At 39.7% G+C, this 21,725-nt stretch overlaps 2 protein-coding genes across 4 annotated transcripts; both read right to left on the bottom strand.

Moving 5' to 3' along the window:
• Positions 1 to 3,277: 3,277 nt before the first annotated feature.
• Positions 3,278 to 21,725, bottom strand: LOC149110432 (uncharacterized). 3 transcript variants are annotated; one of them, XM_089291835.1, is made up of 4 exons: positions 18,964 to 21,725; positions 17,827 to 17,925; positions 16,974 to 17,476; positions 3,278 to 3,789 (listed from the first exon to the last, which is right to left on the bottom strand). In XM_089291835.1, exons 1-4 carry the CDS (start codon positions 19,808 to 19,810, stop codon positions 3,526 to 3,528), a joined length of 1,713 nt encoding a protein of 570 aa, XP_089147961.1. In that variant the 5' UTR covers positions 19,811 to 21,725; the 3' UTR covers positions 3,278 to 3,525. The 3 variants fall into 3 exon arrangements, with proteins under 3 accessions (XP_089147961.1, XP_089147960.1, XP_089147962.1); XM_089291834.1 differs by lacking the exon at positions 3,278 to 3,789 and adding an exon at positions 13,472 to 13,990; XM_089291836.1 differs by lacking the exon at positions 3,278 to 3,789 and adding an exon at positions 14,518 to 16,404.
• Positions 4,232 to 9,136, bottom strand: LOC149110433 (uncharacterized). Its single transcript, XM_089291837.1, has 2 exons — positions 8,328 to 9,136; positions 4,232 to 5,233 (listed from the first exon to the last, which is right to left on the bottom strand). The coding sequence occupies exon 2, from the start codon at positions 5,174 to 5,176 to the stop codon at positions 4,322 to 4,324; it is 855 nt and encodes a 284-aa protein (XP_089147963.1). The 5' UTR covers positions 5,177 to 5,233; positions 8,328 to 9,136; the 3' UTR covers positions 4,232 to 4,321.

The raw sequence follows: 21,725 nt of genomic DNA, 5'->3' as shown, positions 1-21,725 counted from the left end.
TTAACTATTTTTACCGTTCAAGCTGCACTGCTACGTTAGTCTGCTTTAAATTTATCAACTCTGGTCGAGTTTTCAATTTCAAAGTGATTCATGCGTTCTTGTTAAAAATTATGCAAAGCTGTCAATTTTAGTAATTTCAAATTGAAGAAAAGGTCTTGTTAGTACGTTCTTGTGACTTGATGAAGGGTCATGAAAATTTTGCCTTTTTTTTTTTTTTTTTTACCACGGCGCTTCATGACGCCCGGCCTGGTATAAGCGATGTCTTCCCTTTAGTGTGTCCACAATTAACTGATATCTAGCTAAATACTCTGACACTTAAATAATGTTTAGTTATTCGTTCATTCCCTTGTTGAATCGTCATCAGTTCAGCGTACGTTATTCAGGTTATTGATTGGAAAAATAATTATACTTTTGAACCTTAGTTCCTCTATTTTCGAGGGAAGGGGTGGGCTCACTACTTTCGGATGTCGTTACTTACGGAATTTTACGATTCGTTGCGCGTACGAACAGCTAAAAGCAATTAGCAGCTGTGCATGGTCACCTAAAGCACTGAAAATCTTTGTTCCATTTATTAAGTTTCTCCTCGCGCTTGTTTTTTTCTTCCTTTTTTTTGCTCTCGGCTGTGCAATTGTGCGATATTTTCTACACAATTAAGGCCGCCGCACACTAGCCGATTTTTTGTCGGACGACAAAAAATCTTCACTTGTCGGCTAGTGTGCGGTGAATTCAGACAAGTCTGCTACAAGATCGGGGTTTGTCGGGCGATATCTGACAGTGCTAGATCTCAAAACGTCTTATCGGCTAGTGTGCTGTGGACCAAGACAATGTGTCTGGGCTCTCGCGGGCCTCAACCAATTAGGAAATGTCATGAGTCACGCCAGTGGAATAGGCACCATCTTGATTTTGGATGACCCGGCCCCAAGCCTCAACGCGGTTAGTCGCGACAAAAAAAATCGGCTAGTGTGCGGCAAGCTGATAGCCCGACAAATTTTTACCCAATTTGAACCCGGCAAAAAATCGGCTAGTGAGCGGCAGCCTTAACTTCAATTGCCGAGCATGATAATACTGGACGTGGCTCCCACTGCCAACGACATACAACAAGTATTCCAGATCATCTGGGTTTTTATTCCTTAAGATCTGTTTTAGATTGATTAATCAAACGTTCCTTTACGCCCGAACAGGCATCTCGATGCAGGCTCAGAGTTTAATGTGATAGCATCGATTGGGTAAACAAGACACTTACGTTCGCCCCGCGCGCTGAACATCCATTCGCAGACACTTTTGGTATCTTTATTAAGCTAAGTTATAAGTTCAGTTCGTAGATCTGAACTTGGTTTAGATGGAGAAGGAGAGGAAGGTTTCATGTTGTGTAATTCGTTCATCATTGCGGGATTACTTGATTTATCGGCATTCCTGGCTTTTTCCGTTCATGCTCTTTTCCTTCCATTTTCTTCCTGCCTATTAAAGTCTTTCTTCACGTGTGTTTAGACGTGATCCGATATATATAATGATCTCCTTTTGTTCCAGATTATTGGCGTCGGCGGAGTCCGCCATCTCTTGAAAGTATCGGGAATGACTCTACCGAACGCGCTATTTAATTTAGAGCACTATTAATACCGTAACTTCATCTTAAAGTTTGTCCCATATTCCATCGGCCCATTCTGGTTTGTTTCTTATTTGATAACATCGGCATGTCACTGAAACAGATTATGAAGCCTTCCCTGGCCGTAAGGCTATTTCTAGCACCTTGGTTCACTGCTATCGGTGCATTTGGATCCTCATCATCATTCCGACTTTGTGACGTTGTTCCCTCATATGTCCGCATTGTAACTGACCGGCTGTTGTGCTCTTTGGTCGTAGGTGTCCATGCTTCAGGAATTTCGATTCCACTATCTCCATTGATGTTAAGTCTTATATGGATAGCTTCCTTGACCCGTCATGTGTGCCAGTGAGGGTCACGACCAATAAACTTGACTTTGTCCCAAATGGGTAAATATTCATATTTATTATATGACCCGTACGGCCCCGCGCGCAATTTCCTTGGAAAACCATAGGAAAAAAGGTCCCGTATGAGGGCCGTAGGCGTCCAACTGATAGGGTCGGAAAAACAGGTACGGCCCTTCTAGGAATGCGTACGGCCCTACAAGGAATGCGTACAATGCGTACGTTTTTAGATGATTCTTTTTCTTCTATAGTCTATAAATTTCATAAAAAATACATTCACTTTCTTTAGCAGTAGTGCTTTAGATGCTTTAGGTGCTGAAATTTGCCCGATTATACTTTGTTTTGAGAAGACTTCACAGGGCATGCAACAGCAACAAGACACTCTATATTGACAAATGTGTCTTTAGGAAACAAGACTAGTGACATTAGATCGTAGGTAGTTGAGGCCTGAAGACTACGATATTATTGAATTTTAATTTGATACTTTTTCGTTTTCAGGTCCAATCAACAGAGAACGTGTGCAGCGACTGTGGGAAAAAGTACAAATCAAGAGGAGGTTACCAAAGGCACAGAGCTGCAAAGCACAATTCAAATCAAAACGCACATCTTTTGACTTTGACGCCAAACATTCTTTCTGAGTAAACAATGCTTTGAAGAACATTAGTGAAAGGGAGGTGTTTGCAGCAGATCTAAGGAACGAGTTAAAACAATATAAATATGAAGAGCCTGGAGAAGAAACACAAGAATGCACTGTGATAAAGAAATTATTTGAGGACTATTTCAAAAATGGGAATGCTGAGAAATTCTATGGCAACTATTATGCTCAAGTACTATTAAAATCTTCAATTTTTTTTCAAAGGACTGTCTCGTGTAAGTATCCAAAAATACTGTAGCTGCCGTTCCGACCAATTTCTTAGCACGCTTCAATGTAATCAAGAAATGCACGAACAAATTTGACTGCCTTGTTAATGAAATTCTGTGTATTCAAGATCTTAAACCAGCAGTGAATGTGCAGTCTGACTCTCTTCGTGCTAAAGTATTCATGTAATAGACCAATTTCGATATATTAAAATTCAGGGTATTAGCTTGGCACTCTTTTATGCAAATTCGCTTCAACTTAGCCTCTTCCCAAACCGCTTTTTATCTTTAATTATGTAACCTTGATAATGGCGCAAGATGCACCGAAACGTCGGTTTCTATCACTTATATTTCTTGTCCCATGTATTTCCAAATCGTTTCTTATAAGAGAAAAAAAACAACAACTAAAAAGCATCGTGCTTTCTAGGTGACGGCTAGCCAGTCGAGTTAATAAGTTACCACAGTACATCGTGAGACAAGCTATGATACTTTATTATTACTGTTCAACTACAACTACAACCTTTCTACGAAATTTGAAAATGTCATTAGAGAGAAGGTGGTGGGGTCTAGTAAATTGGTACTCGGCCTTATTTCAGCTTCAAAGGTGTCGTTAATCGGAATACAGTTGAAAACATTTTCCCATTTTGGTTGTCTGCGTTTGAAGACTTTAATATAGAAGAAAGTTGTTATCTTTTTCTATTACATCTTTCAATTCATCTCCCACTAAACCTGAATTTTTGAAAAGCTGTTTTCTGTACTTATGCAACGTTTTATTTTACCATGTTTTTCATTTTCGTCCAGTTTCTTGTTATAGTGTACTTTGTACTGCTCAAGCATTGTCTCCACCATCTTAAAAACTTTATTCTTGTAATGAACATGGTCTGTGCATCTACCTGGGTACGAATCGGTCAATGAATACACGTCTATGACGTCAAATCCTGCTTTGCACATGGCTGACACGGCGTAGGCGTTGAAGAGGGCAACTCGCTGAAAGTAGAGAACTCAAAAATGTTTTATTGAGGTTCTAACAGATGTACCAATCGTGGTCCTTAACACCCTGCCTCTCTTTGATGTGAAGTTTATATGAAATAATTCATATATGAACTGCGGTTGTAGATGAGAGTGAAGAATGATCATCGCAGTTAATTTTCCAATTTAAGCAATTGGAAAGAAGAAGCCTGAAAAAATCAGGGCTTCAGCGGGATTCGAACCCGTGACTTCTGCGATACCGGTGCGATGCTCTACCAACTGAGCTATGAAGCCACACATTGGGAGCGAGGTCAATTAATTGAGTTCATATCTTCCCGTGAGGAGTGAAATGATGTGAAGTTTATATGAAATACAACCGCATCTACAACCGCGGTTCATATATGAATTATTTCAACAAACAACGAGGGGTAGCATTAATCCATAATAATCTTAAGAGCTGGAAAATGCTGGTAACCCGTATGCCACCTTAAAGTCTGAGATGTTCTTGACCGACGAAATATATTCACCCTTTTCAAAGTCACCCTGAAATCTACTTACCAGAAAGAGAGCCTTTAAGCTGGGCTTTAACTACACTTATTGTTAAGGCAGGTTGTCCATTTTTAAACGGCTGTTTCACCAAATATTCGTCTAACAGACCCAGAACTCCCTCTCTCTGATGGCGCCCCTGAACGTCGCCTATGATGAACCAGTCACGAGGTGGGTCTTTGAAGCCATCACAAAGACTGTAATCAAGATAAATCATCAGTTGATAGACTCCAGGCTCAGTGATGAGAAATAGAGCTTCGTAAGTTCCATTATTGTGATCGAAAACAGTGGCCGCAATGCTTGTTGGGCCACGTACGTAAACCCTCCAGGTGTCTCCACCAATCAACTTCGTTCGATTGTCTGAGGTTTTTGACTGGATGAAAATCTTGCTGAACTCTCCAGCTGGCCTGATATCGTGGAATATAATGTCACTTGTTGTAGCGTTGCTTCTATTGGTTTTGCCCCAATGCTCCTTCACTAATCCCCAGGCCATATTGTCGACACACGGTTTGATAATGTTTTTCCAGTCTACGCGTGCACGCCGCTGACGAAGCCAGTCGTGTCGGAAGTCTTGCAACCTTCTCCAAATTACCGACTTTTCTGTTTGACGACGACTTTTATACATGCTGTTACGAGAATTGTCTTGTCTTCTCATTGTGTTAATCGACGAGTTGAATTCATTATTATTGTTTAATTTACTGATTCCGTTACCAAATAGATACCCAGGTACTTTCTTTAAAGAAACAACTGCAGAAAGAGGTAAGCCATTGTTGATCATGTCCGTGAAATACAGCGAGCAGAGGACAAGAACTGCACCAAGGCAAATAGTAAACCAGAAGTACCGCGTAATACCCAGCATTGTTCTGTTGTGTTTCGTGGGGAGCTGGGTACTTGATGACACTGTCGTTAACTAGATCTTGGAGAAAATGGAAGAGAATGGAAAGAACTGATTGGGATTACAAGAACTAAGGTGAACACTTTTGAACGCTGTTTACTCGAACGTTAAAGGAGGTTGGCTTTTGCTCTGGTGTTGCATTTCTATTCTTTAGGGACCGTTCATTTTTTATGAGGGAAGGGGGGCTGGTGGGATTTGGGAAGCGGCATTTAAAAATCGCATGACCCCCCCTCAGCTTACCAATTTTTTCACATGGCCCCCCCTTATAGCGGTCATTTTTTGGGATGACTCCCCCCCCCAAAAAAAAATTGAACAAACAATATTTAGGTTTCAACTTTTTTAATATTTCTCTATTATCCCCCTACTTCACGTTATTGTGCTCACTATGAAGACAATATTTACAATCTCTATACGACAGAGAGCTGTTGTTTAAAAAACAAATCAAAAGAAAGAGAAGTCAATTTCGGATCTCCTAGTTGTGGCTCGCCCTGAGCATGTGGCATTTGGCCTCTCATTGGCATCTTCCTCATCTGAATTGATGAATGCAAGAATGACGTCACTTGAATCATCGTCTCCCGCAGAGTCAATGGCATCACTGTCATACTCATCATTGTCACTTTCATCCCTTTCACTGCTGTCAGCACTTGCCCTGTGGTCATTTTGTGTCGATGTCCTGGCATTTCTCAGCGTTGGTTGGCCAGCTCTGAGAGGACTCTTCTGCTGCAAGCATGAATGTCTTACAATTGCCTTTACTTTCTCACTCTTGCTGCTTTTCAAATGCTGCTTCAGCCCTTGGTGGTTTGAGTACTTGTTTAGTTCTGGAACACGTAGCTTTTTAAGCTTGGTTAGATCTTCGCACAACTCAGTCCAAGGATAATCCTCCTCCCTACTTAACTTTGCCTTTTCTTCTACTCTCTTTTTCCTTTTAAATTCCAGCACTTCAAGATGCTGAAGATAATCCACCACAAACTTCGATTTGACAATAAACTTATCTGCAAATAGAGCAACGCTCTCTGGGTCAGATAAAACCAGCCTGCCACTTCCATGCTCTTTCTTCTTTATATTGTTAATCCAATCGGGGAAAGAGCGCATTACTACATGAGCATCATGAAAGAGGCTCATTCCAAAATGCGCAATAATGACGAAAGCGACGAGTCGTTTAAGAAAAGGTTTACAGCTGAACGATCCAGGCAGTTTGACATCTTACAAGCAAAAGAAGCAATCTTTCTAAGTGCGGATGGCTGTTCAAAAAGGGCGAGTGAGTTTTCCATGCAAGGGTACCAGTTGAAGCCCAGTGATGGAAGAAAACTGAACTTCTCCATCAAAGAGCACAGAGCAATGGTGGAAAAGTTGAATGTCATATTGAAAGATGTAAAGGAACACGATTCCACACTCTTTCAGTCCAATGGGCTTGCTTTAAAGCAGGGCGGAGAATTTGCCCACAGTTTTAATGTAAAACAGATCAAATGTACAGAAGCTAAGTTGACGAAGGTCACGCAGGACATGGAAGCACTAGAAAATAAGAAGAGCAATTATAACAGCATATTCAAAGGCATACTCAAACAGCACATCAACAAAAGGAGAAGGAAAAAAGAAAACCGCAGAAAGTCAAATGAAAGAAAGAGGAAGCGGACTGAAAACAACGTCCAACGAGTTTATGGAATCTGTTGGAAACCCGTTAGGAAATGATCTTCCACAATGCCTTGTGTACCCTCCTAGAACGGCCGTCCCGGAAGAGTGTCTTAAAGTTGAGGATGTTGCCACGTCGATATTTAGAAGAGATGGGCCATACATCGCACAGCTCTTGGAAGGGAATTATTTCACCAATGTTGCAAGAAGTAGAATCACCACCAACCTTGAGCGGGAAGTCAGAGATAATGTTTACACCTTCATGTACCCTGAAGAGTACACTCTGACGGAAAGCATTGCTGCTTCTTGCAGCATTGGTGAAAGAGACTCCCATAGCAGCACAAGCGGCGACGAAGAACTCGACGACAGCGGAGATGAAGATGAGTGCCAGTGAAAGTTGCATTCGAAAATAACAGTGTTAAATACTTCTTTTCAGTAGCTACAAATGCTTTTTGTCGCCAAACGTTTTTTTAAAGCAGAAGGAAAGTTTGTAATAAATTTGTATCCTGCCTTCTATGTTTATTCTACAGCAATTTTTTTGATATTCAAACATGATGCCATTTTAAAGTTTTACTAAAATATTTCACGTGACCCCCCCTTTTCCCCTTATTTTTTTGGGATGGCCCCCCCTCGAAAGCCATTTTTTTTCGCATGGCCCCCCCCCAAATCCCACCAGCCCCCCCTACCTCATAAAAAATGAACGGTCCCTTATGCTTGTCTTGAGACTCATTCCAATGCAACCATGCAATTAGAAACAAAAGCATTCATGAATCTTGTGTGCTTCACACTGGTTGCATGTACTTGCAACCGGCAACAGATAGACAGATTAAAGAACACACTGACAGACACACAGGCAGACACACATACAGTAAAATGCTCAGTTTTGAAGCCCAATGCCTAGTACTCCAACTCTTAATGTTAATAGCAGAATCAGAAAACACTGAACTACATTTTTGGCATCAGAATAATAGAGCAAGCCGCAAACATAATTTAATTCAAAAGTATCAAGAGAACTGTTTGCGTGTTATGCTTTTGTTTAGACCTTTATATTTATTTATTTTCAGTTTTTGTAATTTTTTGACGGGGGGGGGGTGGTTTTTCAAATGGCAGCAGCTTGTAGAGCTTTCCTAGCATGAAATGTAGAGAACTTCTTGCTGTTATCTATTTATTATTATTATTGCTTATATTATTATATTGGCCAAAAGTGTTCACGTGGGCTCTTAAAAGAAAAGCAAATGACGAATTTATTTTCTCTGTGAGTGCAAATTGTACAAACGGCTTCCCAAAGGTAAAACAATAAGCTACCAAGAGGAAGAAAATGAAATACTCTGACAGAGAGTTTAACTCTGAAAACTGCGCCTAACCGTCAACTGCGAATTTCTAAATAAGTACTTTTTGATGAATAAATGCGCACCTTACTCGTATCAACATTGACTGCAATTTCATTTGGCGGCAATATTTACATCAGTGAATTCTTGCTACCTACCTTAAATCTTCTTTTTGGCCGCAGCTCAACCCAGGAAATCAAAATCTGCAGGAAATTTATGGAACAGTCAGAATCGGGGTAAGGAGCTTTTCTTCGTCTCAAACTGATCTAACCTTGCTAAGTTTCCACATGAAGACATCTGAGGGGTGGCACATGTGATTAATTAGCATTTCATCTGTTACTATAGGACTTCAAGTTGCGTGATTGACGCCTGTAAGGACGCTATCATTTTCGCCGCGGCTCCTATTTCTTGTTTTTCTCGCCTGCTCTAGCTCGCGGCAAGGGAATGGTAGAATATAAAAACATTTCAAGTATGGAAAAGGCGAGAATAGGTCGCCAAACTAAGAAAACAATTTAAATGACGTGTGCAGAATTTGCCAGGTAAATCTTCAGCTTACATATAGCAACTATGCAACGAAATCGTGCGTGAGTGTGTTTAATTTGTTCAGCATCCTTCTTCAGCGATTGCAGAAATCGCTCATCTATTGCTCTTTCCGCTGGTGCTTACACAATCATATCGAATTTGCCTTCTTCGACAACCTCCAATCTGTCCAGCTTATTGGCCAAATTACAGGCAAATAAATTCATGGCCTCGATTTTGACAATCTGGTCGTTGACAATCCTAGTTAATGGCGTCAGTGAGCAGAAAACTTGCAAAATTTCTAGCTTGGGCTGTTTTTCGCACACGTACAACACGAGCATGCGAAAATCTAATTCTTTCCGTAGCTTGGCGGCAAACTAATTAAGGCTGAAGGCGCGAAACAGGAAAAAGTGTGAAAATATTACATTAAAATAACACCTTTAACCTTAATTATTCTTATTTTTATCATCCATTGTTACCCTACTTATTGCTCATTTTTAAGTGGCATTCTTGTACAACTGACAACGGATGATTTTGTTATTTGATATAAGATATGAACTTCACATGCACCGTGTGGTTTGTGAAAGCATTATCATACTTTGTTCTGCTAAGAAGACTTGGTAATATTTAAAATATAAGTTTAATTTTCTTATTTAGTTTGTGAAAAAGATCAGTACTTTCAGTTGGCAGCATTGCAATGCATCGTTCAGATCTTGTAACATTCTCTGAAGGCATACACCAAAATTCTGCGGAATAGTTTCTTTTAAAGGTCTCATTGAGTCTAAGCCGATATTCATTTTTGACAGGTGATGTCCATCTCTTATGTGCATATTTTTGATGCATTCCTCTGACTTGGATACACACCCTTAACATCCCCTCTAGCTTTTTACTAGAAATTCAAAAGCGGTCAAGTGGTCTTAAATGTCCAAATATATTTATAACACGTGTTATGTTTAAGATGGAATGAATATGGTTCGAGTTTTTTTTCGTTAAAGGTTCCATGGTTTAGAATTTATCTTTCTGTTTTTCCGAGTACTTCTTAGTTACTTTAGATACAAGCGACGTTTACGAGAAAAATCAAAGCGTGAAATACTGAGTAAAACTAACTTTATGGTTGGTTGTTGTTTCTTTATTTTGTATTGAATTAACGTAATTATGAAAGTGGTAAAAGTTCAATTGAGGCCTTACACTACTGTAAAATGACGTTAAAATCGTTTAAAAAAATCCAAGCTTTCGCCGATTTACGGCTTCATCAGGGATAAGAAAAAATATTCCGCGTAAGGCTTATATACAGATGTGAAGTAAAAACGTGTGAAAAGCGAAAGAATGTGGGGGGGTAAAATGCATGAGATAAATAATAAGATACAAATATGAATAAAAACGAATGATATGATCTAATGAGCGAGTGTCAAAGTACATAGAGTCTTTAGATATGTTAAATTAACCTATTCACACTGAAACGATTATACAACCTTTTTTTTTCAAACTAATCTTTATAAACCCAAACAGAGTATATCGGAGCGGAAATTTCGTTTATTGATGCGGGATATAGCGAGTTCACAGAGATGCTTTCGAGTTCCTCCTGCTTTTCGAGCCATTGATATTCTTCTCTTTGTCAGAAAAAACCCATTCCCTTCCAATATGAAATAATGTATGATGTTTTAAATTCATTTTATACAACCCTAAACCACCTTATTCTTATTAGCAAATAGTACTTGGCTTCACAAAAGAAGCTAAGTTAGTTTCAAAAAAACAACGTTCTTGTTACTTGATGAAAATTTTGCGGGTCTTTTTTTTTTTTTTTTTTTTTCTACCACGGCGCTTCATGACGCCCGGCCTGGCATAAGCAATGTCTTCCCTTTAATGTCCACAATTAGCTAATATCTAGCTAAAAACTCTGACACTTATTAAAATAATGTTCGGTTATTCGTTCATTCCCTTGTTGAATCGTCATCAGTTCATCGTACGTTATTCAGGTTATTGATTGGAAAAATAATTATACTTTTGAGTCCTAGTGCCTCTATTTTCGGGGGAAGGAGTAGGCTCACTACTTTCGGAGGTCGTTACTTACGGAATTTTACGATTCGTTGCGTATACGAACAGCTAAAAGCAATTGGTAGCCGTGCATGGTCACCTAAAGTACTGACAATCTTTGCTCCATGTACTGAGTTTCTACTAGCACTTTTGTGTTTTTTGTTTTTGTTTTTGTTTTTGTTTTTTTGCTCTCGGCTGTGCAATTGTGCGATATTTTGTACACAATTAAGACCGCCGCACACTAGCCGGCAAAAAATCTTCACTTGTCGGCTATTGTGCGGTGAATTCAGACAAGTCTGCGACAAGATCGGAGCTTGTCGGGCGATATCTGACAGTGCTAGATCTCAAAACGTCTTGTCGGGCCTTGTCGGCTAGTGTGCGGTGAACCAAGACAATTTCTCGTGGCTCGCGCACGCCTCAACCAATTAGGAAATGTCATGAGAGTCACGTCAGTGGAATAGGCGCCATCTTGATTTTGGATCACCCGGCCCCAAGCCTCAACGCGGTTAGTCGCGACAAAAAATCGGCTAGTGTGCGGCAAGCTGATAGCCCGACAAATTTTTACCCAATTAGACCCCAACAAAAAAACCGGCCAGTGTGCGGCAGCCTTAACTTCAATTGCCGAGCATGATAATACTGGACGTGGCTCCCACTGCCAACGACATAGAACAAGTATTCCAGATCATCTGGGTTTTTATTCCTTAAGATCTGTTTTAGATTGATTAATCAAACGTTCCTTTAAGCCCCGGACAGGCATCTCGATGCAGGTTCAGAGTTTAATGTGATGGCATTGATTGGGTAAACAAGACACTTACGTCGGCCCCGCGCGCTGAACATCCATTCACAGGCACGTTTGGTATCTTTATTAAGCTAAGTTATAAGTTCAGTTCGTAGATCTGAACTTGGTTTAGGTGGAGAAGGAGAGGAAGGTTTCGTGTTGTGTAATTCGTTCATCATTGCGGGATTACTTGATTTATCGGCATTCCCGGCTTTTTCCGCTCATGCTCTTTTCCTTCCATTTTTTTCCTGCCTAAGTCTTTCTTCACGTTGGTTTAGACGTGATCCGATATATATAATGATCTCCTTTTGTTCCAGATTATTGGCGTCGGCGGAGTCCGCCATCTCTTGAAAGTATCGGGAATGACTCTACCGAACGCACTATTTACTTTTAGAGCACTATTAATACCGTAACTTCATCTTAAAGTTTGTCCCATATTCCATTGGCCTTTCTGGTTTGTTTCTTATTTGATAACATCGGCATGTCACTGAAACAGATTATGAAGCCTTCCCTGGCCGCAAGGCTATTTCTAGCACCTTGGTTCACTGCTATCGGTGCATTTGGATCCTCATCATCATTCCGACTTTGTGACGCTGTTCCCTCATACGTCCGCATTGTAACCGGCTGTTGTGCTTTTTGGTCGTAGGTGTCCATGCTTCAGGAATTTCGATTCCACTATCTCCATTGATGTTTTAACATCAATGGAGATAAAAACCAGCAGTGAATGTGCAGTCTGACTCTCTTCGTGCTAAAGTATTCATGTAATACACCAATTTCGATATATTAAAATTCAGCCTAAAACAATAGACCCCAGTGCGAAGCTCTGAGGAATAACTACAGAGTTTGTGGGGTTTATTCCCCAGAGCCTCGTGCTGAGGTCCATTGTGCTAGGCTGAATTTTAATATATCGAAATTGGTCTATTAGCTTTGCACTCTTTTATGCAAATTCGCTTCAACTTAGCCTCTTCCCAAACCGCTTTTTATCTTTAATTATGTAACCTTGATAATGGCGCAAGATGCACCGAAACGTCGGTTTCTATCACTTATATTTCTTGTCTCATGTATTTCCAAATCTCTTCTTATAAGAGAAAAACAACAACAACAACAACAACAACAACAAGTAGAAAGCATCATGCTTTCTAGGTGACGGCTAGCCAGTCGAGTTAAGGTGGCTGAACACAGTTTTTGATACCTGTGTTTCATTCACCTTTTCCTCTAAAACCCTTGATCTCTCGGTCGCCAAAACTGGCAGTAAGCAAGTTAACAACACAAACTTAAGTTTTTTGATGGTTAAGTTGACGTATGTGCCGTTGCCATGGCAACACGAATAAAAATAAACAGGCCTTTAAAATCGGTTTTGTTTATTTGTAGAAAATCTAGTCATTAGATTTTCTTTACAATTTGCATGCAACAAACTTGTAACCATTCTCACAAGTTAACACCATTTTGCTAATAATTTAACAGAGTGATCTTTAATTATCCCTTGTTGAAGGTTTACTGGAATATCTAGAGTTTCCTTTCTTAAAGTTCAATTATTTTCGATACTCCAGTTACTTATTTCCTAAAGTATTTTCGTGCCAAATTTCGTGAAATTCTAATGAGTGGTTCTCGAGAAATAGGCGTATTTCCGAGAGTGCAAATTTTCATTCAATCGCAATTTTTTGACTTACTACGCATGCGCTGCATTTAACTGGGTTCTTTTGGTAACAAAGAAAAAGCTGAGAATTGCCGAGTTCTTTGCATCTTTACCTTTTCTAACATATATTTGCCATAAAAGACTGAAGCCATCAATACACTACGTTCAGTTATAGAGAAAAATAGCACAGATACTGCGGGTGTTGAGTAAATAAAATGATCGCTCTATTGACGGCATGTTTGTTTTTTTGCAATCCTTGTGCACGCGCTGAATTGCATCAGCAAAAGCGCGTGCGACCACTGTGTTCGGCCACCTTAATAAGTTACCACAGTACATCGTGAGACAAGCTATGATACTTTATTATTACTGTTCAACTACAACTACAACCTTTCTACGAAATTTGAAAATGTCATTAGAGAGAAGGTGGTGGGGTCTAGTAAATTGGTACTCGGCCTTATTTCAGCTTCAAAGGTGTCGTTAATTGGAATACAGTTGAAAACATTTTCCCATTTTGGTTGTCTGCGTTTGAAGACTTTAATATAGAAGAAAGTTGTTATCTTTTTCTATTACATCTTTCAATTCATCTCCCACTAAACCTGAATTTTTGAAAAGCTGTTTTCTGTACTTATGCAACGTTTTATTTTACCATGTTTTTCATTTTCGTCCAGTTTCTTGTTATAGTGTACTTTGTACTGCTCAAGCATTGTCTCCACCATCTTAAAAACTTTATTGTCGTAATGAACATGGTCTATGCATCTACCTGGGTACGAATCGGTCAATGAATACACGTCTATGACGTCAAATCCTGCTTTGCACATGGCTGACACGGCGTAGGCGTTGAAGAGCGCAACTCGCTGAAAGTAGAGAACGCAAAAATGTTTTATTGAGGTTCTAACAGATGTACCAATCGTGGTCCTTAACACCCTGCCTCTATTGTTATCTAAGCGATAATCTATTGTTATACTCTATTCACACTGAAATCTCATTTATGATGCAGGATACAGGGAACGTTATATCATCATAAAAAAAATACAACGGTACGTAACAAAAACATCAAAATGCAAGGTTGAGATGCTTTTTAGGTTGCTCTTGTATTTCATTTACAAACTCTAAATAGCTTATTAACCCCTTGGATTTACTACCTAGGATTCATAGGATTTCGCGCGGCTATTTTTTTCTCGCGGTTTTCTTTCGCGTCACGCACGACGGACTAAGCGAATGAGGGACTACTCGTAGTCTAATGGCGTTTAAAATAAAGAAAGATAAATACGCCCAACGAAATAAAATGTTCTTTTTTAAAATAAAATAGAGAAAAAATCTCACCTTGCCTGGTTTCTGTTGTCCATTTGGCCTATTTCGTCTTCTTGGCTGGTCTTTGAGGTGTTTGTAGAAAACTGCTACAAACACCTCAAAAAACCAAAACGATGAAATGGACCATATGGACAACTGAAGCCAAGCAAGGTGAGTATATGTTCTTTATTTTATTTCGTGGCGCGTTTTTATCCTTCGTTATGTTACGATTATGTTAAACTCCATACAATGGCAGTTTTAGATATAATAAGAAATAAGTGAAGTCTTGGAGCCGTCTGGTTCATAGCTGCCGGAGCTTATCCCAGTTTCTGTAGCATGAAGCGGGTAGGAGTGTCCCTACTCCCCCTGGACAGAATGCTAATCCATCGCAGGTCACTCACCCGCAATTTGTTAGGTTTCCCCAACAAATTCTCCGGTACCCATTTATACTCCTGGGGGGAGAGAGTCACTGTCTTACCCAAGGACACAACAGTGTCCCTGGCCAGGGCTCGAGCCCGGACCTCTCGATCGGGAGACGAGCGTACTGACCATGATGCCATCGCACCGCGCCTCCATAGTTCTAGATATAGAGCGCTCAAATTCTCAAGGGCGAAAGTGTAACACGACACCGCAAACTTAAGTTGGTCACGTACCACTAGATAAGCCTACATATTCAGACCATTAATATTTGATCGATTCCTCGAATCGTGAGTTTGGGACGCCTGAGACCTAAACCATTGTGTTACTTTCCATCAATGAAAGCTATTTTTAAGTCTTGGCTTTCCAAGTTATGTTTCTGTCAGTGCCCCTTTAAAATCATTTGACTAATGATCAATAGGGGATAACGTCGGTTGATTACGTCTGACATCCATCAGGTTCATGTACAATCCATCAAATATTTTTACTCGCGCGCCATTATTTTAGACATCAGAAGAGATTCCTCAAGTTATATTCCGCAGTATTTGTAATTTGGCAGGTTTATTACTTTTCCTCACAATAAAGTTATAAAATTAAATACAACTAAATATCTTGAAACTTACTGTACTAGTTTCGAACGCGTGCGACTGATATTTGACAGCCAGTTAGAAAAGAGGTCCCCCTCTGGAGCGGTTTTCATCTAAGTGTCGATAGTAATTCGCATTTTTGGTCTAGCATTACCCCGCCAAGTAAGTGACTTAATAGAAAATCGCGCCACTATGTCATTCAATCCAAAAAGAAACCAATAATTTGTGACTCGCTCGCAGACGTATTACCGCGCTTTGCATCGGCTACATGTATCATTGCACAAGGCAATTGCACCTGTAATACGAGTGGCAATCAAAACTGACCTGTCCTATCGAAACAACACAAAAATTATTTTCTCCTTACATTATAAACGTAAAAGTAATCCTTAAAAGTGAATATAGACAAGTGATACAGCTCAAATCATCGAGTTCACTCAAACTTGGCACAAATGTTGGGTTTGGGGAGTGAATGATCCGTAATGAGCTGTCTTTGGTTAAGTATTTCTACAACAAGAAGGGCCACTTGAAAATGAAATGTTAAACAGTTGTCAGGGTCAAGGCACAGATATTCATTTGAACTAGACAATTCCATTTCTCTCCGTGGCTCCATCTTAAGTAAGGCGCATATTTCGTAGTGTTGTGAATAGCCTTAAATTGTGAATTGATCAATATGACACGAGCGTGGGACGAAGGAAAAGTCTGAGTTCCCGACAGGAATCGAACCCATGACCTCCCGAACACCGGGCGGGCGCTCTATCCATCTTAAGTAGCCCATCCATGAGTTCTCATAGCTCAGTGGATAGAGCGCCCGCCCGGTGTTCGGAAGTTCATGGGTTCGATTCCTGTCGGGGACTCAGATTTTTTTCTTTGTCCCACGCTCGTGTCATGTTGATCAACTCACCTTTTACATTCAGTTACCGAGCTTAAGATTCACCATCTGTATTCACTTATCACTAGCCTTTAATGGCAAATATCTGCAATGAGCAACAGCAATATACATTATTCGAACATGGATAGTGGAAGCACTAAAGTTCTCAAAAAAGCCATCAAATGTTTCATGACTTCAATATTTTTTCTGCGCTGTTTTTATATAATATGACTTTTACGATTAATAGCCATTTTATGGACATCCACTAAAATCCAATACGTCGTAACCTTGACCTAACTCGAAATCAACAACAAATACCTTACAGCTAGGAATTTTCCTATCAATGTAGAGTATATATTCGGCGAAAAGAAGCAATAGATGCATTTCTTTCAAATATATATTCAGAGCTGTAGTATTCTCACGATCTCCATATAACTTCTGCAGCAGAAGATTCGGCAACAAGTTCCCTCAACTTATGTTTTCAGGTATGAAATGGATTGGAAATAAGAAATAACTACTACATACATGTCACATAGACGAGATTTTACATCATGTGGACAGATTTGCTTCGAAGTTTGAATTTGATTCACTGGATTGCCCGTGCAATTTCAGACTGTCTAGAGTGATTACATTGGTTTGGCTTTTCTAAAAGCTGATAAATCAGAGAGTACAAACCTGGGTAGTAACGAATCTAGCATCCGTTCTATTTAAGGACGAGGCCTTTTCCTTGCAAATGGCGGTGGATGACTTCCAAATGATCCTAGCTTTACCCTTTGGAACTCTCTCACCTTGTGAGAGTTCTTCTGTCTTGAAAGTCAGTATCAAGTCGTCTATTAACTTTTGAAAAGTGGTAAAATTGATCCTACCCACAAAATGTAGGTTCAGGTTTAAAAGCAAGGCGCTTTCCTCTTGTTGCATTTCTGGCCTGCGAAGAACGTTGACAATGGTTTCGACGACTTTTTCAGGTCTGAAATCAAGATCTCTTTCCAGTGCAATGTTTAAGCCTCTGTTTTGAGCATCGTAGGTATGCATGACGCTATTGCTGCATTTTTTATAAAGCAACTTGCATAAGGAACAAGTCTTAACAGATTCGTACAGCCTACGACCCAGTGAATCACCGTAGATCCAAAGCGTTCCAGATTGTGTGTAACTTTGCGGCATCGACCATTTGTAAGACTCTGTTATATACACAGAAAGAAAGCAGGTTGAGTAAACCAAAATCGGTAAAAGGCAAATACATATTACTGAGGCAAAGGTAAAGTCCATTGCAGTGTGACAATGTAGAAAAAAGAAACAAGAAATTGCCAAACTCTGCAAGAGCGGCGAATTTCCATATGTGTATTTTTATTAATTTTAAAACTGACGAACCGAATGGATTGAGAGATTCGTGATATTATGAATAATGTTTTTAATCGGTGTGAGCCGTCGTCGTCGTTGCTTTTACAAACACTTTACTGGTTTTGCCTTATGCACCTCTCGCTGGTTCTTTCAAGTAAGAATTGAAAGACTATGATAAATTATTTCCAACCTTTAAGATATGGCATCCACTGGTCATTTTTCCATTCACCAAATCCATCCCATAAATACTTGCAGGTTTCCGAACAGGAGACAAGTCCTTGAAGTTTGTCTGCATGAGGAACGACAAGTTAAAATACTTCATTGGTAACATTTAACTCTTGAAAGGCTCTTATACTGAAACAATACAGTTGAACTCGTTTTCAAAATTCTTAATGTTCATTTTTTTCATTAAACAAAACCAAATCTTTACGCATTTTTGGCAGAAACGCGTAAAGATTTGGTTTTGGTAATGCACATTTAGCCAAGGTATAAGCCTACAAAACGTAAGGACGCGACCGCCTCAAAATGCTTTGTAGATAACGGGTAATGACGGGTCCCGAAACAATAGAACGTATCGGAAATTTCCATTGGCTTGTGCCACTCCAAATTCCAGAAGAGTGATGAATTTCGATTTTTGTCTTCCTTCCTCCATCATCTTCTGTCTAACCTCCATTTAAACACAAACAGAAAATATCTCTTAGGAACCAAATCATGGAAATTTTGTTGGATTTCTGGTCACACCACTGTTCTGGCTGAGTACTCTCATTCATAAAGAAATGCTCTTAGCGTTAAGATAAGGATATTAAGTGAAACATACTTTATCAATTCGACATCACGGCCTTGTGCACGCTTAACCCACCAAACCACTCTTTTTTAGCTTCAGTGTCAGTAACTAATTTTTACTTACTAATAAAGCTAGACCACTATGTTTAGGTTTCCTGAACGAAAATACATTTATAGGTTTTGACAATTTCACGAATTTTTTCGTATATTCTCTTACCTTTACGTTTTCCACTACTTCTTAACAATGCCAGAAGGATTTATTTTTCGAGCTCGATTTATAAATGATACATGTTGGAGCCGATTCAGAGTCAACTTAGATTTTGGAAAGTTTAATATTGCTCTCAATTATATTCAGCAAAAAGTTGCATTTGAATACGTCAATAACCGTATTGTAACATCAACAAACAACGAGGGGTAGCATTAATCCATAATAATCTTAAGAGCTGGAAAATGCTGGTAACCCGTATGCCACCTTCAAGTCTGAGATGTTCTTGACCGACGAAATATATTCACCCTTTTCAAAGTCACCCTGAAATCTACTTACCAGAAAGAGAGCCTTTAAGCTGGGCTTTAACTACATTTATTGTTAAGGCAGGTTGTCCATTTTTAAACGGCTGTTTCACCAAATATTCGTCTAACAGACCCAGAACTCCCTCTCTCTGATGGCGCCCCTGAACGTCGCCTATGATGAACCAGTCACGAGGTGGGTCTTTGAAGCCATCACAAAGACTGTAATCAAGGTAAATCATCAGTTGATAGACTCCAGGCTCAGTGATGAGAAATAGAGCTTCGTAAGTTCCATTATTGTGATCGAAAACAGTGGCCGCAATGCTTGTTGGGCCACGTACGTAAACCCTCCAGGTGTCTCCACCAATCAACTTCGTTCGATTGTCTGAAGTTTTTGACTGGATGAAAATCTTGCTGAACTCTCCAGCTGGCCTGATATCGTGGAATATAATGTCACTTGTTGTAGCGTTGCTTCTATTGGTTTTGCCCCAATGCTCCTTCACTAATCCCCAGGCCATATTGTCGACACACGGCTTGATAATGTTTTTCCAGTCTACGCGTGCACGCCGCTGACGAAGCCAGTCGTGTCGGAAGTCTTGCAACCTCCTCAAAATTACCGACTTTTCTGTTTGACGACGACTTTTATATAGGCTGTTACGAGAATTGTCTTGTCCTCTCATTGTGTTAATCGACAAGTTGAAATCATTATTATTGTTTAATTTACTGATTCCGTTACCAAATAGATACCCAGGTACTTTCTTTAAAGAAACAACTGCAGAAAGAGGTAAGCCATTGTTGATCATGTCCGTGAAATACAGCGAGCAGAGGACAAGAACTGCACCAAGGCAAATAGTAAACCAGAAGTACCGCGTAATACCCAGCATTGTTCTGTTGTGTTTCGTGGGGAGCTGGGTACTTGATGAGACTGTCTTTAACTAGATCTTGGAGAAAATGGAAGAGAATGGAAAGAACTGATTGGGATTACAAGAACTAAGGTGAACACTTTTGAACGCTATTTACTCGAACGTTAAAGGAGGTTGGCTTTTGCTCTGGTGTTGCATTTCTATTCTTAATGCAGGAGGGAGGGGGTGACTCTATTGTTTTCCGGTATTGATTCGTGACCGACTCATCGCTACCAGTGTGACGTCACATAGCAACGAGCGAGCGCTTCGAGTAGCCTATTCAGATTACGCCATCGAAAAAGGACAACAGAGGTTAAGAAAGACAAAAAAACAGGCCTAATATCGCTTTTGTTCGCTAACTTAGTGTAGGTGTGTACAGTTTGTTGTTAGTTTTTGTCTCTGTGCATTATCTGTTTTAGTTTTGTGCGCGCGTTATCGTGTATTCTTGCTGAATTTTGTTGCGGGTAAGTGGCGGGACCGCCATCTTGAAAACGGGACGGGAGAAGTCAACGTAAAACGTTCGCGTTTTCTCTCTTAAATGTCTTACCAATAGTCTTATCAATAGGAGGTTTTATGCGTTGATAGTATACGTTTCATGCGCGTGTATCTCTGTCGATTGAACCAGCCGTTCCCCTCATCAATCCGTTTGAGTGTTGAGATGTTGTTTATTTCTTGATTTCCACCAAAATTTCCCTGCGATGTGATCACTTTTTGTCTGTTTTAGAGCACTTTTGGTGGTTGTTATCAGGCATTTAATTACAATTCTTTGGGTTTCAACTTCGTTTGCCTTTTGTATTTTAATTGCGTCCGCTGTATGGTGAAATTTGTTGGCTTTAATCGTATAGCAGCTTTGTTGGCTTTTGTTGTGAAGGTTCGTTGGCTTTTTTCCTGTCTCGTTGCAACTGTTGACTTATTGCTGTCCACTGCAATTGCGGTGTTCAGTGTTGTGATTTCATATTCACAACAAAGTTCAAAGTAGAGTTAGCCTGAGTAAGCTGTTTTTGGTTTTCTTTTTGCCACTTACATTTTGGTGTACAATTTTGGTGTAAACATATATAGCATTTAAGTTATGGTAAAATCAATTTTGCTGTATGATTTATTTATCTTTTGTCATAACCTGATAACTTGGCTTATTCTTGAACAATGCCACATCTTGAATGATGCTGTAGCCTGTTCCAGGTTCTCAGTCAGTGGGCATGATCAAAAAAAAGTGGCCGAGCGGGTTCTGGTAGAGAAAGAGACCGAGAGCCTGGAATAGGCTAATGATGCTGCAACTGTCCTGCATTGCCATGTTGTAATGGCTCCTATTTCTTGAGCCTCCAAGAATTTCAAGGCTGCATTGTAGTCATTTCATCCCTTTAAGTTCTCATCATATTCCAACCAGAAAACAACCCTCCACTAAATGTCACCAAATAGCTATTGCAGCATAGCACTCAAAATAAATGACAGCAAATGCTAAGAAATGTGTTAGAATGCTGAAATGCTGTAAAGACAATCAGACATTTATTCTATTTAATTAAATTTTTTAATTTAACAAAGTTTTATTCCTATTAGCTCTTTTTATTTATTCTACTTTTATAATCATCTCCTGCTCTTCACAGGTCCACATCAGCCTATAGTTTCAATTGTGACTATATGTGCCATTTAATCCATCAAATATTTTCGCTTGCACATTTGTCCTTGGACATTATCTGTTCCTGCCTTTTTGGAATGGATAATGTCCATGGAGTGGACACCGAATGAAGGCTACTTTTCATAAAACCTGCATTACCAAATAAAGGAATGATTGATTGACTGAATCAATTTCTCCCTCAGACTCCGGAGGCCTATGAGCTTCATTCTCCTCCACTGTGCATAGCAGCTATGCTCTCATTCTGACCATATGTGGCCATAAACG

The sequence above is a fragment of the Orbicella faveolata genome, unplaced genomic scaffold (assembly GCF_042242905.1).
Source record: "Orbicella faveolata isolate gen_17 unplaced genomic scaffold, um_ofav_v1 contig_24, whole genome shotgun sequence".
Lineage (NCBI taxonomy): Eukaryota > Metazoa > Cnidaria > Anthozoa > Scleractinia > Merulinidae > Orbicella > Orbicella faveolata.
The sequence above is the reverse complement of the archived record's forward strand: the minus strand, read 5'-3'. Positions and strand labels throughout refer to the sequence as shown.

Excerpts from the sequence above, each read along its gene's own strand:
- LOC149110433 (XM_089291837.1), bottom strand. The coding sequence starts at position 5,176 with ATGCTGGGTATTACGCGGTACTTCTGGTTTACTATTTGCCTTGGTGCA.
- LOC149110432 (XM_089291835.1), bottom strand. The coding sequence starts at position 19,810 with ATGCTGGGTATTACGCGGTACTTCTGGTTTACTATTTGCCTTGGTGCA. Across the intron at positions 17,926-18,963 it reads GCTTAAAGGCTCTCTTTCTG|ACAAACTTCAAGGACTTGTC; the intron begins GTAAGTAGATTT and ends TTCCTCATGCAG. Across the intron at positions 17,477-17,826 it reads GTGGATGCCATATCTTAAAG|AGTCTTACAAATGGTCGATG; the intron begins GTTGGAAATAAT and ends TGTATATAACAG.